This window comes from Primulina huaijiensis, chromosome 11 (assembly GCF_012295235.1).
Source record: "Primulina huaijiensis isolate GDHJ02 chromosome 11, ASM1229523v2, whole genome shotgun sequence".
Taxonomy (NCBI): domain Eukaryota; kingdom Viridiplantae; phylum Streptophyta; class Magnoliopsida; order Lamiales; family Gesneriaceae; genus Primulina; species Primulina huaijiensis.
In genome coordinates this window covers 257,428-274,373 of record NC_133316.1, presented here as the reverse complement: position 1 = coordinate 274,373, position 16,946 = coordinate 257,428, and the positions used below count along the sequence as shown (strand labels likewise).

The 16,946-nt window shown below is 31.8% G+C and overlaps 2 protein-coding genes across 2 annotated transcripts; one reads left to right on the top strand and one right to left on the bottom strand.

The window, feature by feature from the left end:
• Positions 1-38: 38 nt before the first annotated feature.
• Positions 39-3,180, top strand: LOC140987186 (protein SAWADEE HOMEODOMAIN HOMOLOG 1-like). Its single transcript, XM_073455596.1, has 9 exons — positions 39-166; positions 493-578; positions 686-731; positions 829-964; positions 1,641-1,704; positions 1,963-2,014; positions 2,183-2,326; positions 2,678-2,797; positions 2,870-3,180. The coding sequence occupies exons 1-9, from the start codon at positions 44-46 to the stop codon at positions 2,927-2,929; spliced, it is 831 nt and encodes a 276-aa protein (XP_073311697.1). The 5' UTR covers positions 39-43; the 3' UTR covers positions 2,930-3,180.
• Positions 3,181-8,033: 4,853 nt separating this feature from the next.
• LOC140988738 (protein BIG GRAIN 1-like B) lies at positions 8,034-9,374 on the bottom strand. Its single transcript, XM_073457793.1, has one exon. The coding sequence runs from the start codon at positions 9,292-9,294 to the stop codon at positions 8,212-8,214; it is 1,083 nt and encodes a 360-aa protein (XP_073313894.1). The 5' UTR covers positions 9,295-9,374; the 3' UTR covers positions 8,034-8,211.
• Between the last annotated feature and the right edge of the window lie 7,572 nt (positions 9,375-16,946).

Sequence of the window (16,946 nt, the reverse complement as noted above, 5' to 3'; positions counted from 1 at the left end):
TTTCATCAAATTTTATTTTTTAAAATAATTTNCTTCTCTCTTCATGTGTACGTCCCCCAAGCGGGTCAGTTGCTATGTTTTTTTAGGCATTTCTCCAGGAGCTACAAAATCCATGGATCTTCGTCCGAGGAAGAAACTACCCTTTCCCGGGTTCACAAAAGCTGAGGTATTTTCCCCAATCAATCAATTTGTTTGTGGGCTTTTAAAATTATTCGTGTGAATTGTGTTTAATGCACGGCACGTTAATGGGAGAGGATAGATTGAAGATTCTTGGGAGTATTAGCTGCCAGCGATTTTTTTTCTTTTTAAATTTTAACTATTTGGGTGGAATTTTATTATTGACTTCGTAATGGTTGGTCTTGCTTGAAGAAATACTGAAAAATGATTACTCCTATCTGAGTGCCGGTTAAATATATGCTCATACCTTTTTGACCAGGCATAATTCTAGACTTCCAGTGTTTTTAAACTTATCTTCTTTTATTAATCGATCAGGTTGCTAGAATGGAGCAATTTCTTTATGAATCTAAAGAACAGTCTCTGGACGATGGGTGCTATAAAAAATTGGCTAGGGTCTTCAAGTAAGCTCTTAGGGTGCATTACCTGCAAGAGTGTTGAATCTTTAGTTATTGCTTAAAGGTTGTATACTTCTGAAAATATATTGAAATGGCTTCAAATTTGTTTGCAGCCGATCTAGCGGTCGTGCTGGGAAACCTCCTTTGAAGTGGACCGAGGTTCTATATCATCCCTTTTGATGTATAACTACATCACTTCATTTCCTGTTATTTGATGGCTGTTTTGGACATCCGTGGTGCTGTAAATGGATTTCAGGTTCAAAGTTGGTTTCAGAAGCATCAACAAAAAAGCAGCTCTCAAGAGACATCATCGGTCGCAGCCAAAAGGTCTTCTGCTGATCCAGAAGCTCGTACTTCTCATAAAGCACCTGATAATCCAAATATGCCTGAAGGTGCATTTGTCTATAGGCCTTTCAAATTAGCAAATTAGTCTGCAAATTAGAGAATTCGTCTTGCCTACTTTGCAATGTCATTCCTTTTGGCCTTATATTTGACATCTGTTTGTTTAGCTTATTCTAAAATTTTAATATATTATGTTAAGATGTGATAATATACTAGAATGTTTTCGAGAATTGGTGAAATGGCATACTAAAGGTCATAATTATATTGGGAAAAAATGGAAAATGAAAATGGATGAAAATATATTTTTGAAAATTTGGAATGATAATGATGAGATGATGTTTGGTTTCATTTTACGGAAAGGGAATTGGTTTCCCAAATTGAAACCAAACAAAGTGTTGGGCTGCTGAAGGCTTTCTATACTACAAAATGGGAAGTGTGGCAATAGAAGTGGGTTGGAGTGAGTCACTATTGTGCATGGGTAGTAATTAACTGGTAAATCAATTGATTTGTTGATAAAATATATCTCATGGTCTGATGTAGAAATTTTTTGTACTGGAGAGTAGCATCGTAGATGACGATCAAGTCTCCTAAAATATCAATTTAAATTGAGATAGAGTTGTATGCTTGTTATTGTGATTGGTTGTGAAACTTAAAAATAGGTCGAGTGTTTGTGGGTAGATCACTGTTCAAAGGATGTGATCCTTGAGAAAATTTATATGATGACAGGTGAGAAAGATCCAGAACTATCTAGGTTGGAATTTGAAGCGAGGTCATCAAAAGATGGAGCATGGTAAGTCTATAGGCTATATCAAGAATTCAAAGAGAGCTATTGTTTTCGTAATGGGAACTCATTTAGCTTGATCATCATCTGCAACGTTCGATTTTTATTTCCATACGGCTGTACGATAATTTTTTGATTGAACTCACTGACACTAACAACACGAGTATACAGGAAGCCTTACTGTTTTGCAGTCAAAGTGGTCAAACAACTATCATTATTCCCAATTCAGTATCACTTCTAAGTTTTTCATTCATTTCTGTATTACAGGTACGATGTTAATACATTTCTCGCCCATCGATTTCTCGGTTCTGGGGATATTGTGAGTAATATAATTTTGCCATTACAGATTATAATGATGTTGTAAATGCATAAACTAGTGGTAAGAATTTTCTGAAAATACTTGAGGAAATACTGTTTAAAATAGCACCCAAATGGAAGGAAAGAAGTTTATTAACGACTCTACTTTGACAGATTAAGTTCATTGCAGGAAGTTCGTGTGAGATATGTTGGGTTTGGAGCCGAGGAGGACGAATGGGTAAACACTAGAACTGCTGTGCGCCTACGTTCTATTCCATTGGAGCACTCGGAATGCCACAAAGTTAAGGTTGGAGATCTTGTGGTATGCTTCCAGGTACCGTTTGACTCACGTATAATACTGAGAAATAAAGCATATTTCTTAACTCTGTTGAGTATGTACTGTATGATGAGTTTCATTAGCGTTTTCATGATGTTATAAGAACATGAGCATATTTAACTAATGGCTGTGTAACTTAGTAGAAAGCTGCAAGGGATCCTTTGAAGAAAAACAATGAAAAGATATAGAAAGAGAATGCAAATTGTTTTTGATGAATATAAGCCTGATATTTTACGTGGTTTCTTGAGTTATACGTGACATATTAGTACATCAACTGTATCCGCTATAATTTCAAGGATCGGGGGTTCTAATGTATATAACATGTTTACATCACATTCTTCTAACCAGGAGAGACAAGACCAGGCTAGATACTATGACGCCCACATCGTCGATATTCAAAGGCGACTGCATGATATCAGGGGTTGCAGATGTGTTTTCTTGATCAAATATGATAATGATAATAGCGAGGTAAACGACGTATACTCTAATTGACTCTAAATCATATTCTATCTGATCTGCTTTGAGTTTCTATTTTGTTAGGAGAAAGTGCGTTTGAGGAGATTATGCTACCGGCCAAACACAATAGCTCAACAGAATTAGGTCTCAGAAGTGGTGCTGTGGATCGACATATTTGGGTTATGAACAATATGCTTAGGTTCGTTAAATCTTGTGGGCACCTTATTTTGGTTTTTGTGAATGTGTATGGATATCTAGCATCGGATTATGCTTGATGGAATAGCATATCTATATGGTTTTTACTTTTTAGAAGTGTTGTATGTTTGCCGAAATTGGTGGGATATGATACTTAATTTCTTGTTGAATAATCTCTTGAGGATTTCTTTTACGTAGAATCATTGGAATAGGATCCGAGATATCACGATCTACGATTATATGTTTGTTGGAAAATAGTATCACCAATCATTTATCCTGATAATTGAAAGATTATTAATGATAACATTTTATGACTGAGAAGTTCGCGTATGCTATGTTCTCCGTGCCATGAACTTATTTCGTAAGCTTAAGTCCCATTTTGTGGCCCTATGTTGAAGCTGGAAGGTAGTGATTGTTGTTGCTTGAACTGATGCCATTATCGCCGGAATAGAGGAACTGGAATTCAGATATTTGCATTTGATGACTGGTGGTGGATAACCCATTTACTCCATTTGCCATTAATATGGAAGATAGAAACGTTTCTTACTAAATTCTCGTATTTTTTTAATTTCATATAAAATTCAAATTATTTGTCCATTTAAAATAATTCTTCAAAGTATCAAATCAACATTTCTTTCTGAACTTGGATTTTAAATAATAAAAACTTTAGCTAGTGATTGAATACAAGTATCTCTGCAACAAAGTTTTTATTTGGACTGAAATCCACTCATCCTCTGTTGGAGTCCCCGTCGATCAAGCAGGGATTAATCCTGTCGATTGGAGATAATTTTCTTTCTCCTCTGGTTATCATTTGTCATTTTTAACATATGGTGCGATGTTTTTGTTAGAGTAGACGTCAAGCGAGTGATTTTCGATATATATCGAAATACTGAAATATCAAAATAATATATATATCGGTATAAAACGTTATATACCGATATCGTATTGTATTATACCAAAATCTCGGTATACCTCAACATTTCGGTAGATATTGATATAAGTATTTTTGATATCGTAATTTTCGGTACGGTACAATATACCACCCTTACCCATTTACGAAGATCAGCTAATCGAGTTGCTCATTCTTTAGCTGCATTTGCTTTTTCCTCTCATTCATCTTTATGTTGGGTGAATGATATTTTTCCTACTTGTGTAGTGAATATTGTAATATCATACCTTTCATAATTAATGGATTTACAAGATTCTTGAAAACAAAAAAAAAAAAACAATGCTTTAGTTGAACTGTTTACCGGATTTTTTTTGGCCTCCTCTTAGATACGAGTATGTCTATTGGACTAACTCGACTCATATATATCAGGTATACGAGTCTGGTTGGTATTAAGGCTCACAGTGCACTCGTGCTTACACAGCTTTGGCAGAATAATATCAGAGCTAGGTGATGAGAAGTGCTATATATGTTGAGAAAATATTATAATGTGGATCGTATATGAACTGCCTCTTGAATGTATGAGACAAAGTAGTAATGCACGAGAACTACCTCATTAACCTGTATGAACAACCTCCTGTTTCTCGATGCTCATTGGATTGTAAATCTAACTTCAGTACTTGATCCAAAATATAATATAATTTCACTTAATAGCTAGGGGCCACAGTTCTCTTTTAATCACTTATAAATAAATATTAACAGACTAATAAAAGCATCATTATAGCGAAAGGATTTTAATATCTTTGAATTGAAACTGGTTATGCAGTTTGCGCCCATAAAGAATTAAGCATCAACTTTAAAAATGAATAATATAAGTTTGTTTGTACAATTAGCGATGATGATATGTTAGTGGCTGGTGGTCAATTAATGCCTATATATTTACTACAACTCAACATTATTATTATTACTAGTTCATAATTAATGATTGATGTGATGGCCGATGGGCTACCCTTCAACAACCATATATATATATATATATATATATATATATGAAGGAAGCTCCAAAGAATGATCTTGCTAGCTATTAAAGCTCTACGTACATATAATCTTTTTGAAAGTAACTATATTCACATAAAATTTTAAATACAAAGCCATGTTATGTTAAGATTGGAATTTGGACTTAACTCAACCCCAAAAACTAGCTCAAAAGGGGAGGATTGTCCAAGCCTATATATACAACTCCCAGGTATTTTATCTAACCAATGTGGGACAACTAACATACTCCTTCATGCCAGGAATGAACATATGGAGCGTGTAGTTTACAAATGACCCAACTATGGGCAGAACGGGTGGTCCAACACATAACGATGAAACTTGAGTTCTGATATCATGTTAAGATTAGAACTTGAACATAACTCAACCCCAAAAGCTAGCTTAAGAGGGGAGGATTGTCGAAGCTCATATATACAACTTCCAAGTATTTTATCTAACCGATGTGAGACAACTAACATGCTAAAATTATTTATACGAGTACATTGATCGTATTGGCTACAAATCCACTCTCCTAAATTGGTACTTAATCTCTTTAATTTTAGTACTTATGACCTGGATGAGACTTAAACATGCATACATATACTCCGTTGCTAGGAGTGGGAAATTCAGTCATTAAGTTACCATGAACTACCAAAATTAATTACAACCATTAGATATAATACATGCATAGCTAAAAAGATTCCTTTATCTACCCATGCTAATTGGCATGCTCCTCACGTCGTAGACAATTAACACGCTGTTTATTCTTGGCAAGAGAATTAATTAATTAAAAATTATTATTTTACTTGGTTTTAAAATTATTATAAAGTCACATAATATTCCATTCTGTCTGGTTTTCCAACTTTTTTTAACGAGATGATCGATATGCATATATGCCTATTAATTCATTTTGTGTGTGTGTGTGTGTGTGTGTGTGTGTGTGTGTGTGTGTGTGTGTGTGTGTGTGTGTGTGTGTGTGTGTGTGTGTGTGTGTGCCTCAATTAATAGTGTTCATAGCCCCCAACCACATGAATTTCCTTTTTTACGATTTAAGATTAATATCATATATAAATTTGTCATGTTAAATTCCTTGTACATAGTTTTAATTAATGAGTATAAATTCACTTGAATGTAATTTATATATGTTGTGCAAAAATTGGTTTCATGCATTATTACCTGCACATGCACCGCTACGTGCTTTTCCCCTATCGTGCGATTCCACCAAGGCTACATTAAACTATATTTAATATTTTATTAGAAATCTACCCATATTCATTAAATATATTAACTATTTTCAACAATTTTTTTTTATATATTATAAAACACTAGGGAAAAATAGAAAATTTCTTTATAATTTTTATATGTATGAGTATAAATTGGTAGCAGAAGTCAATTAATGGTTGTTAGCTAGGGTGTGATTATAATAGTATTAATTTGGGAGTAATAAAATATTTAATGAGTTTCTTGGAAAGGAAAGAGATGTACTGCGTTATTAATCAATAATCATTAATTAAGGTGGCTCGCTTTGCTCGCCATTCGACTCCGAACTTACACCAACGCAAATTATTACATTATTGCATGAAAGTTGTAAGGGTTGTTTAACATAAAAGTGTTAAAAACAAATAAATTGTGTATGTCAGATTTTGGTTTTGTGTGTCGGTGTTATCAACACATATTCACAATATGCGGCAGAATGTATAATTTATCAAACACATAAACTTTAATATTCAGAATATGATGGATTAAATTATGTACAATGCCTTATGAAAAAATAATATCTAGAAAAATTGTAAATAGTTTACAAAACTAAATATTAGTGACACATATAAAAATTGTATTATTTTAATTACAACCCAAAAAAATAAATTGCTTCTAAAACAACCCAAATCAAATCACAGATGCAACTATATATTGTGTTGCTTCAAACAGTAATCACAAAGAATTCTTTAATCAACATTTCACACGAGTGTTGTTCTTTGAGTGTCCTCAACACGAATCGGCAACACAACAAAACGATGAATCATTCACGCAAATTCTTCTAATCAAATATGTTCAGCACAATGTTTTCTTTCTTCTCTCTAAAACTACACCGCCGTCCTAGCTCTCTGGTTTTATATTTGACATAAAGTTTATTCCATAAAAGAATGCTACAATAACTCTTTTAATCAAAATAAGAATATTTAGGAATAAATACTAATTAAAAACAAATCTTGTGAGCCCAGAAATACAAAACTGATCTACGGATAATATTTCCATATTATAAAACCAAATTAAGGAATATCTTATTCCTTTCAAAAGTAGCTAGCTAGCTAGCTTTTTTCCTTGACATTGGATACACAACTTGGAAATTTATTTTGTTTTGTTGATTAGTGTTTGGTATAGTGTTAACTAACTAATTGTGAAATACATATAGGCGTTTGTAACAAACAGTAGAGATAAATTGTGTGAGAACCAAAATTTTTTAAGACAAAAAATTATTCTCTTGGATATCCAAATGTTTTTGCCTTTTGTTAATCGCAAATTCGCGCTTTTTTTTTTTTTTTTTTTATTAAAAAAGGTAGTGTGAACATGTGGACTAGTTTGAAAAAAGAAACGCACAAAACGAGACGAAGACAAGTGCCCCTTTTTCTTGGAGTTATGGTAATAGATTTTAAACCATTTTTTCAAACAACAAAAATTCTCCCATATATCTTCATAAAAAGCAAGAAAAAGACACCCAAATATCTTCGCTTTCCCTATTCCCCATCGGTAACATTTGCTTTTCTCTTTAGTATTAGCATCTCATTTTTGCTTCCAGTGACGGGATAAATATTGAAATATTATTATATACATTAACTGAAATAAAATCATATATATGCTTCTTTTTTTTTTTTTTTTTTTGATTCTACAAATTCAATTCTCCAAAGAGTTTACTAACCAAATAATAAAAATTAAAGCTTAATCATTGATATTTGTGTCATAGAAATTAATATGTCACAAAGCAAGAGACTTCATTAATCCGGCCATTTGATCAATTGTAGCTAGCTTTCGTAAATAAAAACTAATTTGAACGTACATAAAATATTTTCACCTTCACTTTATCCCTTGGGATCAAATCTGTCGCTTCTTTTCAGTGTTTGTCCCACTCCAAATCTTACTTTGTCCACATTTATTTCACATCATCATCAAATTCCAAAACTTGGAAAGAAACCAAAGTATATTTTGATTTGATCGAAAGTACAAGTAAAAGAAAGTACTCTATATTGGAGGAGACAATTCAAGTTAATAGTAACAAAACTAAATTATTATGATTCAAGCAATTAGTCTCACGTGATTATCGAATCAAACGAGGAACACTAGCACGTTTTGTGGAGTCGAAACGAGTAGTCTCATAGACGGGGAGCTCTTCACAAAATCTGTCGTTTCCAAACACGTTCAAATGATCGAGCTCGAATAAGTCCGAACTCGAGTCGCTGAGGGATCCGTCCTCATCTTCATCGCAATCGATCCCTTCTTCTTCTCGGCGGGTTTTTGTAAATACGGAAGATTGATCCTTTCTTTGACTGTTAAATCCCCTCAAACTCAAAGCATCACGTGCTTTTCCCTGATCTCTATGTTTGATATCCCTTACGCTCGATTTTGACTCTGGTAGTGGCAATGGAGGCCTTCTACATTTATCAGAAATTTCATGATATACACATTTATGCCCACGGGCTCGTGAGTCTTCATCAACAACCACACTCAGCGGATTAAATCTCACCGTTCTTCCGTTCCCATTTCTTGGATTGTCAAGCGGGCATTTGCTTAAACACGATCTTGAAAAAGAAGTAACCGATGAACAATCTGCAGGAACAAGATTTTTACCCTTCTTCCCATTTGTGCTGTGGAAAAGAGAGTTGAGAAAGCTGGTGAGCCGCCCTCCCGGGGAAATAGGCTGCTTCACTTTCTTGAAATTAGCATATATTTTCGAGGCCCTTGATTTGAACTTGATGGCGTCATCTTCGCATTTGTTAGCCTGGTTCTCGAGCAAGCCAGTTCGAATTGGTTTAGGCCTTGTTTGGCTGGATAAACATGAAACTCTACCGAAGAATTCTGTGTCGGATGATGAAAGTGCACCAGAACTGTCGGAAGAAGTCGAAGTAGTTGAAGAAAAGAACAAGAAATCGTTGTCTTCTGGGAACAATGTGGGCCTTCTCTTAGCTGTGAATTTCTCATGATCTTCATCATCTGTGCTGCAGGTCGTCTTAACAAACCTGCTGAAACCATTTTGCGCTTCTTTCTTGGGATTAAAATCTTCGGCATTGGCGTCGATGGAGCGGTAGATTTGGTCGAGAAGGGTGGAGGAGAAAGATGGCTTGTTCTTGGAATGTCTCCTTGGCTTGTAGTTATCTTCCCGACTATTATTATTATTATACATTTTTGTGAGTTTTGTTGCCAAGAAGGAGAAATGAAAGACAAGGTTGGCTTGAAATGAAGAGAGAGTGAACAGAAAATGAATAATATATAGTAGTAAGTAGTGAACCGAGCTTCTAATTCTATTTTATGATTTGTTCGATCGAGCCGGAAGTGTCTCGAACAATTGAAAAGTCGATATGTATCAAATCTATGCAACGAAGAGTTGACAAGTGTCAAAATTAAAAGGCAATTAAATCATGCAAGAGTACCAAAATTTCATTAACTTGGCACTCTAGATCGATATTAATAAATCAGTTTTCTTTTTTCACCAATTTCTCGAAAATATATATCCAATGGATCGGATAATGTTATTATTATAAACAAATTAATTTAAATGATTAGGTGAATTGGTAATAATGAAGGGCGGTTGGCTTAGAATATGTCGTGGATATATTAGGTAATAAATTTTTAACTCAGGTTTTCAAACTGAAATATTACTTTATCCTTAACAATACTTTTGAATTTAAAAATGTACTCACTTATTATTTTTATCATTATTTAATTTTTGAGTTTTATATATATAAAAAAGGATATATTAGAATTTATTAATGATTATATTGATGGTTTTCTTGTCCGAATTTAGGGATTGCTGATCTTTTGCAAATATATTTGCTTAGTTTCTAATTTGTGTACGTGCTTTCAAAGGCAATGATTCTATGGAGTAAATGAAGGGATCGGATAATAATCAAATGAAAAAAAATTAAAGATGGATCAAGCACAAGTAAAGACGGGTTTTAATTTCATCTTAACTTATATTGAAAGGAAACTGAAATTTCAGACTGATTAGAGACCGATTTTTCTGGTTCTTTTTTCTATTTCACATATTAAAATTACCATTAACAATAAGCATTGCTTTATCAAATTTCTGGTGTCAAACGTTGTTGCATAATTTTCTTTTATTCTTTTAGGTTCTAGACTTTGTTAAATATATCATAAATGAGGCATCTTTTTAATGTAGTAAATGTAATTAAAAGAAAAAAAGCAAAATTTTTAATGTATATATATATATATACACACTATTATTTGTTAGGTTGAAATTATTGCATTTGCATAGCAACAAACTTCAAAGGATGCACATGCGCATACCAACTCTTGTATAGTTAGTCATCGATTACCATCCTTCAATACTCCAACAAACAAAATAAAAAAATTGAAAATTTAAGGTAAATAATTGGTGCTAATATTAATTACCACCATGTGAAGATTATCAATTGCGATATTACCATATTATGTAAGTGATGTAATTAAGAACACAAACAAATTAACACGTTAATTAGAGAGTGCTAATGCTCGAATTTTTGTATATTAATTAATGAATTGTTTTAATATTAATTCTAACATGAACAATTGGAAAATGGAGCGCATTTGAAACCAAAATTATATTTTGTGTTGCAGCTAACATCGGCTGGGATGGAAGCGAAGGAACATGATGAGTGGATTTGGATGGAGATTGTAGGAAAGGAATGATCCAAAATTAATTATTTATTGCTTCCCATATTGAACTACTAAGCCATATATATTTGTTGCAAGTTTTACATGATATACATTTTGATATGTTGTACACCAATTGTGTAAATTTATGTGAACACCGATGATATGATATTCATTTATTGAATGCGATGAAATATAGAAATATTACACATATAATATATAACTGTCATATCATCGATGTTCACATGTGTATCAAAACTATATATTTTTGCATCTACTCGTATATCGGTTACCTAGTTTGGCCGACGTCTTTTGTTACGCATGCTCTTCCTACTGATCATTTAAATATCATTTCTTGCATTGCATTTTTCATAATGTATCTACACGTTTAAGGAGCCAAAAAATTTAATTTGGGGGACGGAAATGAATCTTTTTTTTTTATAAATATTTATAAAAAATATAAACATAGTCATATGTACACACAGAGTAAAAAATTTCTAACATTATGCAAATATTTTCCTAACAAAAGATAATTATAACATATAATGTGATTTGGTACAATAATATTTGCACACGGTCCGATGAAACTCGTTATCCAACCCATACTCGTATGTGCATAAGATTTAATATTCATACCGATCCTAAAGACTCGGGTACCCATTATACTCGTATTCATTGCCATCCCTAAATATCGATCTATAAATTAAGAAACCATTTTCTAAGAAATATATGAAGTATATGTGGTGAAAGCGGGCAAAAATATAGACTTAAGTACACAAAAAATATCAATAAAAAGAAATTTTTTTTATTTGTTCTACTGACTTTCTTATTTTGAGTTTTGGTCCACTAAGTTTTTAAAGTTTGGTTTTAATGTATTAACTTTGATTTTTTTGTCTTCCAATCTTATTTTTCCGGAGTGTTGAGGTGATATCTGAAAATACTGACACGACTGATAAATGCAAGTTTTGCATTTAAATTACCCAAAGAATTCGCATGAAAGTGTGCGGTTATTGAGCAGATTTACGTGTTTTGACTGTTGTTTATGTCACTGCAAGAATCAAGCATTGGTGCATAACTTGTGACCAACAAGAAAACAGAAGAAGCGCAAGCGAAAAAGAAAAAATTCCCATGAAGCACCGCGCGCGGGGCTGCAGGGAGAACCCGCGCCACTGCGCGCGTGGTTACCCAAATTAGAAGCCAGCACGCGGCTGCGCGAGATCCTGCGCCCCCGCACGCGGGCGGGTGAAAAACGCAACATTTAATGGGATTTTCTTGGGCTTTTGCGAGCAACGATAATAAATTAAAACCTAGCCACCAAAAGAGAGAGGGGGGGGGGGGGAGCCGCAATCACGCATGAAAAATCCAGAGAATGAGAAAGAGCGCGGAAGAACAAAAAACGAAGACGAAGAGCGCATTTACCAGGGACGGAGTCGCAATTCTGATTTGATTCTTCTTTCCTTCTTCTTGTTTAATTTTAGTCTATTATTGATGTCGGAAAAACATGAATTTGTTTTATAGTTTTTTCGTTATGAACTAATTTCTTCAATCTAGAGGACGTCGTAGCTTGGTTCGAACCTTTATTTATGAATTGTTGACTTATATATGCAAATTTCTTCTTGTTTATTTATATTTTTTTGGATCTTATTGCGTTCAATTACTTAATCAATAATTGAATTGTCATATTATTTGAGATCTATCACTCGGGAGAGGAGATTTTGCATAGGACCGTAGGAAAATATATCGTTGGTGTTTATAGGATTCGGAAGGCGATAACTCTAACGAATCCATTAAAAGAATTATTGTGCAATTGAAATTATTTATTGTTTGAGTTTTGATAGGGATATTAAAATTGACTTTAGATAATTGATTTCTACGCACCACTTGAGAAAGAGAGTAGAAATAGTGAATAATTCTTGGGTAGCAAACACGTCGAAATTATAAATATCGATATCAATGATAATTAAATATAGTGAAGATCAAGTGAAATCGTACCTCTAGATTCTTATTCTAACTGATTTTAAAACGTTTTCGGTCCTTCATTAATTTTAGTTCGTAATTAATAACAAAAAATCTAGTGAATTTTCTAAATAAAATCTGATTATTTTAATTGTGATATTTAATTTATAATTAAATTGTACTCCATGTGGTATCGACAACCGTATTCTACCGAGTACTAAAACTTGACACCGTTCACTTACGGGTAGCAAATATCGCAACAATGACATTGTAAAATGCTTATGTAACATTGAAAATCGTTGACTTGTCCAATACCACTTAAATGTTGAATCATATATAATAGTTGAAACTAAAAATTATTTTATCAAAACTAAACTTTAGAAACTTAATGAAACAAAAATCAAAGTTAAATAAGTTCGCGAAACAAAAAAAGTATTTTTCAAACAAACGGAATTTTTTTTATATCATTTTTAAAATATATATATGTATAAAAATTTTTAAAAAAAGATGGGGGCCGGGGGTTGGATAGTAAGCTAGCCATTGGTTATAGAGAGAGAACTGATATAAAAAGTGTCCATGTTTTGAGTATTTATATGAGGCCAAAATTTCTTTCTTCAAAATAGTGTGTGTATCTCAAACATATATATGTATAAAAAAATTTATGAACTATATGCTAATTATAAGCTAGCCTTTGGACAACTATCTTTATTACATTTTTTGATTATAGCTCTCAAACATTAATTGTTGCATGTCTATTATGATCATGGTTTTTTTTTTTTTCTACATTTGATATTTTTGCTTCAAAACAATTGATAATATCCTGCAATTGTATTTCTTTAAGATAAGAAATTCAAATCTAAAATTAATTTGAAATTTTATCAATGTTTATTTATATAATATATTAATTGTGAATTAATAAGAATGTCATGTACATAGCATTATTCCTATATTGATATTATTTTTGTTATTTCATATCATTATATGCAACTATTTTTCATAATTCCAAACTTAGTACATTTTGCTAGTTGATCTTCTTCTCTTTTTGATAATTTGAGCTTCGAATTTTTTGAGTTTTCTGAATTTTTTCTTGTTACATTTTGCTTTATGAGATACTTAAATTCATTATTCAAATATATGATTCGATCATCCCTTAGTTTTTTTGAAATTATGTTAGTGAATATTTTTACTAAACTTTTCCTATAAAACATATGAGAGGAAAACTTCAGTTTTAAGATATAATCATCAGCCTCAAATGTTCGAGGATATCGCATGCATGATTTTATAATTGAAAAGTGCTTAATTCAAAATATTATAAATATAATCCAAAAATTAATAATAAATCGAAAAATGATAGAAAAATTATAAAAAAAGACTTGATAGAATACATTAGTAGTTTACATGATAATGCATAGTGGAATTCGTCAACTTTTTAATCATCTTTAATTTTTAATTATGCGTATTTTGTTTTCAAATTTTATGAATTTTTTTATTTTTTATTGTATTTTAAAATTTAATTATGTATATTTCATTTTTTAAAAATTATTTGTAATTTTTTATTTTGTGTTAATCATTTTGTTTCTTAAATACAAAGTTATTTAATAAAATAAAAAATTATATTTCAATAGCATTTCTGTAATTTCACTTCAACATTATAAGAACACGAGATGAAGTTATCAACAGTGATATTAACATTACCAAATTCATTGGGAGTTTATGCTCCTTCTGGATCTTTATCCTCCATATTCCTAAGAATAATATGTGAACCATTTATTTATTTATTTTTATGTTGGAAAATTGTAAGTTTTCATAATTGAATAAGGTTGTTGATCAAACGAATAATTACAAAACCTAACCGAACTGAATTCAAGGACCAAAACTGAATTTTCATAAGATGCTTGGCTGATTACAAAGTCAGACTGATAAAACATAAGAGGATACTGATAGTCAAACCTATTCAAGGTTGATTGATGAAGTCCAACTGACAGTCTATCTAGTTGATCAATCAATCCAAATGCATACATTCCCTGAAGAATCGGTATTAAAAATTATTAAGGATCAGTGCCCAGCTAAAATAGCGGATAAATCTTTTGCACTAACACTCACTGAACCTTAACATTCTATCAAGTTTCAGAGCACTGCCATAACATCTCAGAAAATACGATGACATGACAACAACGACATATGCATTTGGAAACAGATATATTTTGAAAAGATTGTTATTGCAGATTAAGTAATAAATATATCAGTTGAAAAAGTTAAATAGTTACACCATTTATCTTTGGATTATCAAAAACAAATTGATCTTCTCTGAAGAAGTTTTATGTGACCCAAACTGAAATATCCAACACACTCTGATAAATCAGTATCTGATCATTTTGAGGATCAAATTTTTACATAGAATTTCTCTATGAAATTTGTGTAATTGAGAGTAAAAAGTCTTACTACTCAAAGTGTTTAGGTTGAAATTTTACTAAGAATTTCAGTTAGGCATTGTTAAGTTATACTAAAGTGGGTGATTTCAAATTATTTGTAATTACCAAAGTCTTTTAGTGCAAACCTCCGGTGAGGAAGAAGGAGTGACGTGTTAGTTTTGAAATCTCCGAATATCCATAAACAACCTTGTGCTTATTAACTTTTCGGTCTACCTACCTTTCTACTATTTAGTAAACCCCATCTACTATTTAGTAAACCCCAACTGATTTCTTGATAAGTCATTTGTTCAACCAGTTTCAGTAAACCTGCTTCCGCATAGTTAGCACTGATTGACTTGCTGAGAACCCAACTGACAAGAACAAAATTTTAATATTGCTAACCTAACCAAAATATTTTTGAGATAAATTTATTCACCCTATCTAAATTTATGTTCGATCCTAACATTCTCTTTTTTTAGTTTTTTTTTCTTTTTGTTTTCAGTTTTTCTTTCTTCCATGTCCTTCCTTATATGAAAGATTTATTTTTTTCTTTATTTGCTATTTTCTTATGAAATTGAAATTTATTTTTACAATTTTAACTGTTAATATTTACAAAAAGAATTGCATTTAAACTTTAAACTGAAAAGAAAAAAGCGAAAGAAAAATTGGTACACAAATATTTTATTGGTATATAAAATTTACTAATGACCTGAGCAGTACGTATTTGTCAAATTGGATATTTTTTGGTAAAACGTAATTAATATACATATTTTAACCTTATGAAAAATGATATATTTAAACATGAATTATATGGGATAAAATGAGTGTTTTTAGTTAAATTTCATTAAAAGTTGAATCCAATTTGATTAAATGTTTTTTTAATGATGAATATATAGGTATTATCGTTTTTAATTTTACTAAAAAAATTACAAATTAATTTTGGAAAAAATAATGTAGTTTTTTTGTGTGTGGATATTTTTTTCTTCACAATGATTTAGACTATTTTTTTATTAGTATCATAACCTTCTTGTGATTTTTAAATTCATAATTAAGAGTTTTAAAATTTAGATTTTACCATCCAAAATTGAATTTATGTAGTAAATGTGAATGGTTTAAATAAGATAAAGAGAAAAGTTAAGCAAAGAAAGAATAAAGAAGAAAAGAAAATAAGAAAAAGAAAAAGTGGGATACATATCATCAATTGGAAAGGGGAGTAAAGCTCTAACAAAGACTGAGATTTTCTATATTTTATCTATTTATTTCTTTAATCTTTCTCAACATCCATGGTGATAATGATAGCTAGTTGCCTCCATTTTCGAACATTGTTTCTTGCCCGTAGGTTTCTTAAAGATGGAGAGGATTCCTTGAAAACAAATTTCCATTCAGAAATGAACATCATGTCTTTCAAATGGAACACAACCAACCAGTGGTTAGCTCTGTTGCTTGGTTTCATCCATACATTCTTGGTTAGATTCATACATTGTGGAACACTTCTAAACTTATTTTTCCCTTGGTTACATGCTTATATACCCTGCTCTTTGGCTGATCGAATTTTCATTGCTCATGGACCAAATTATGGTGTGAGTACTAATGATTATGTCGTTTTCTTACAAGGTCATTGTTAGACGTCGTCAAACAAGACATCTTCATGCGTTGAAACGAGCAAGGGGTTCCAGCGGAAAATATTCCTGAACTCCAAGATCATGAAAGAATAAATGCCATCTAGACCCAATAGCTGGTTGTCACCAGCGATCATAGCTGTCATGCCCCGAAATCCATAAACGTCATCGACGATGCTTAACAATTTAAAATTACG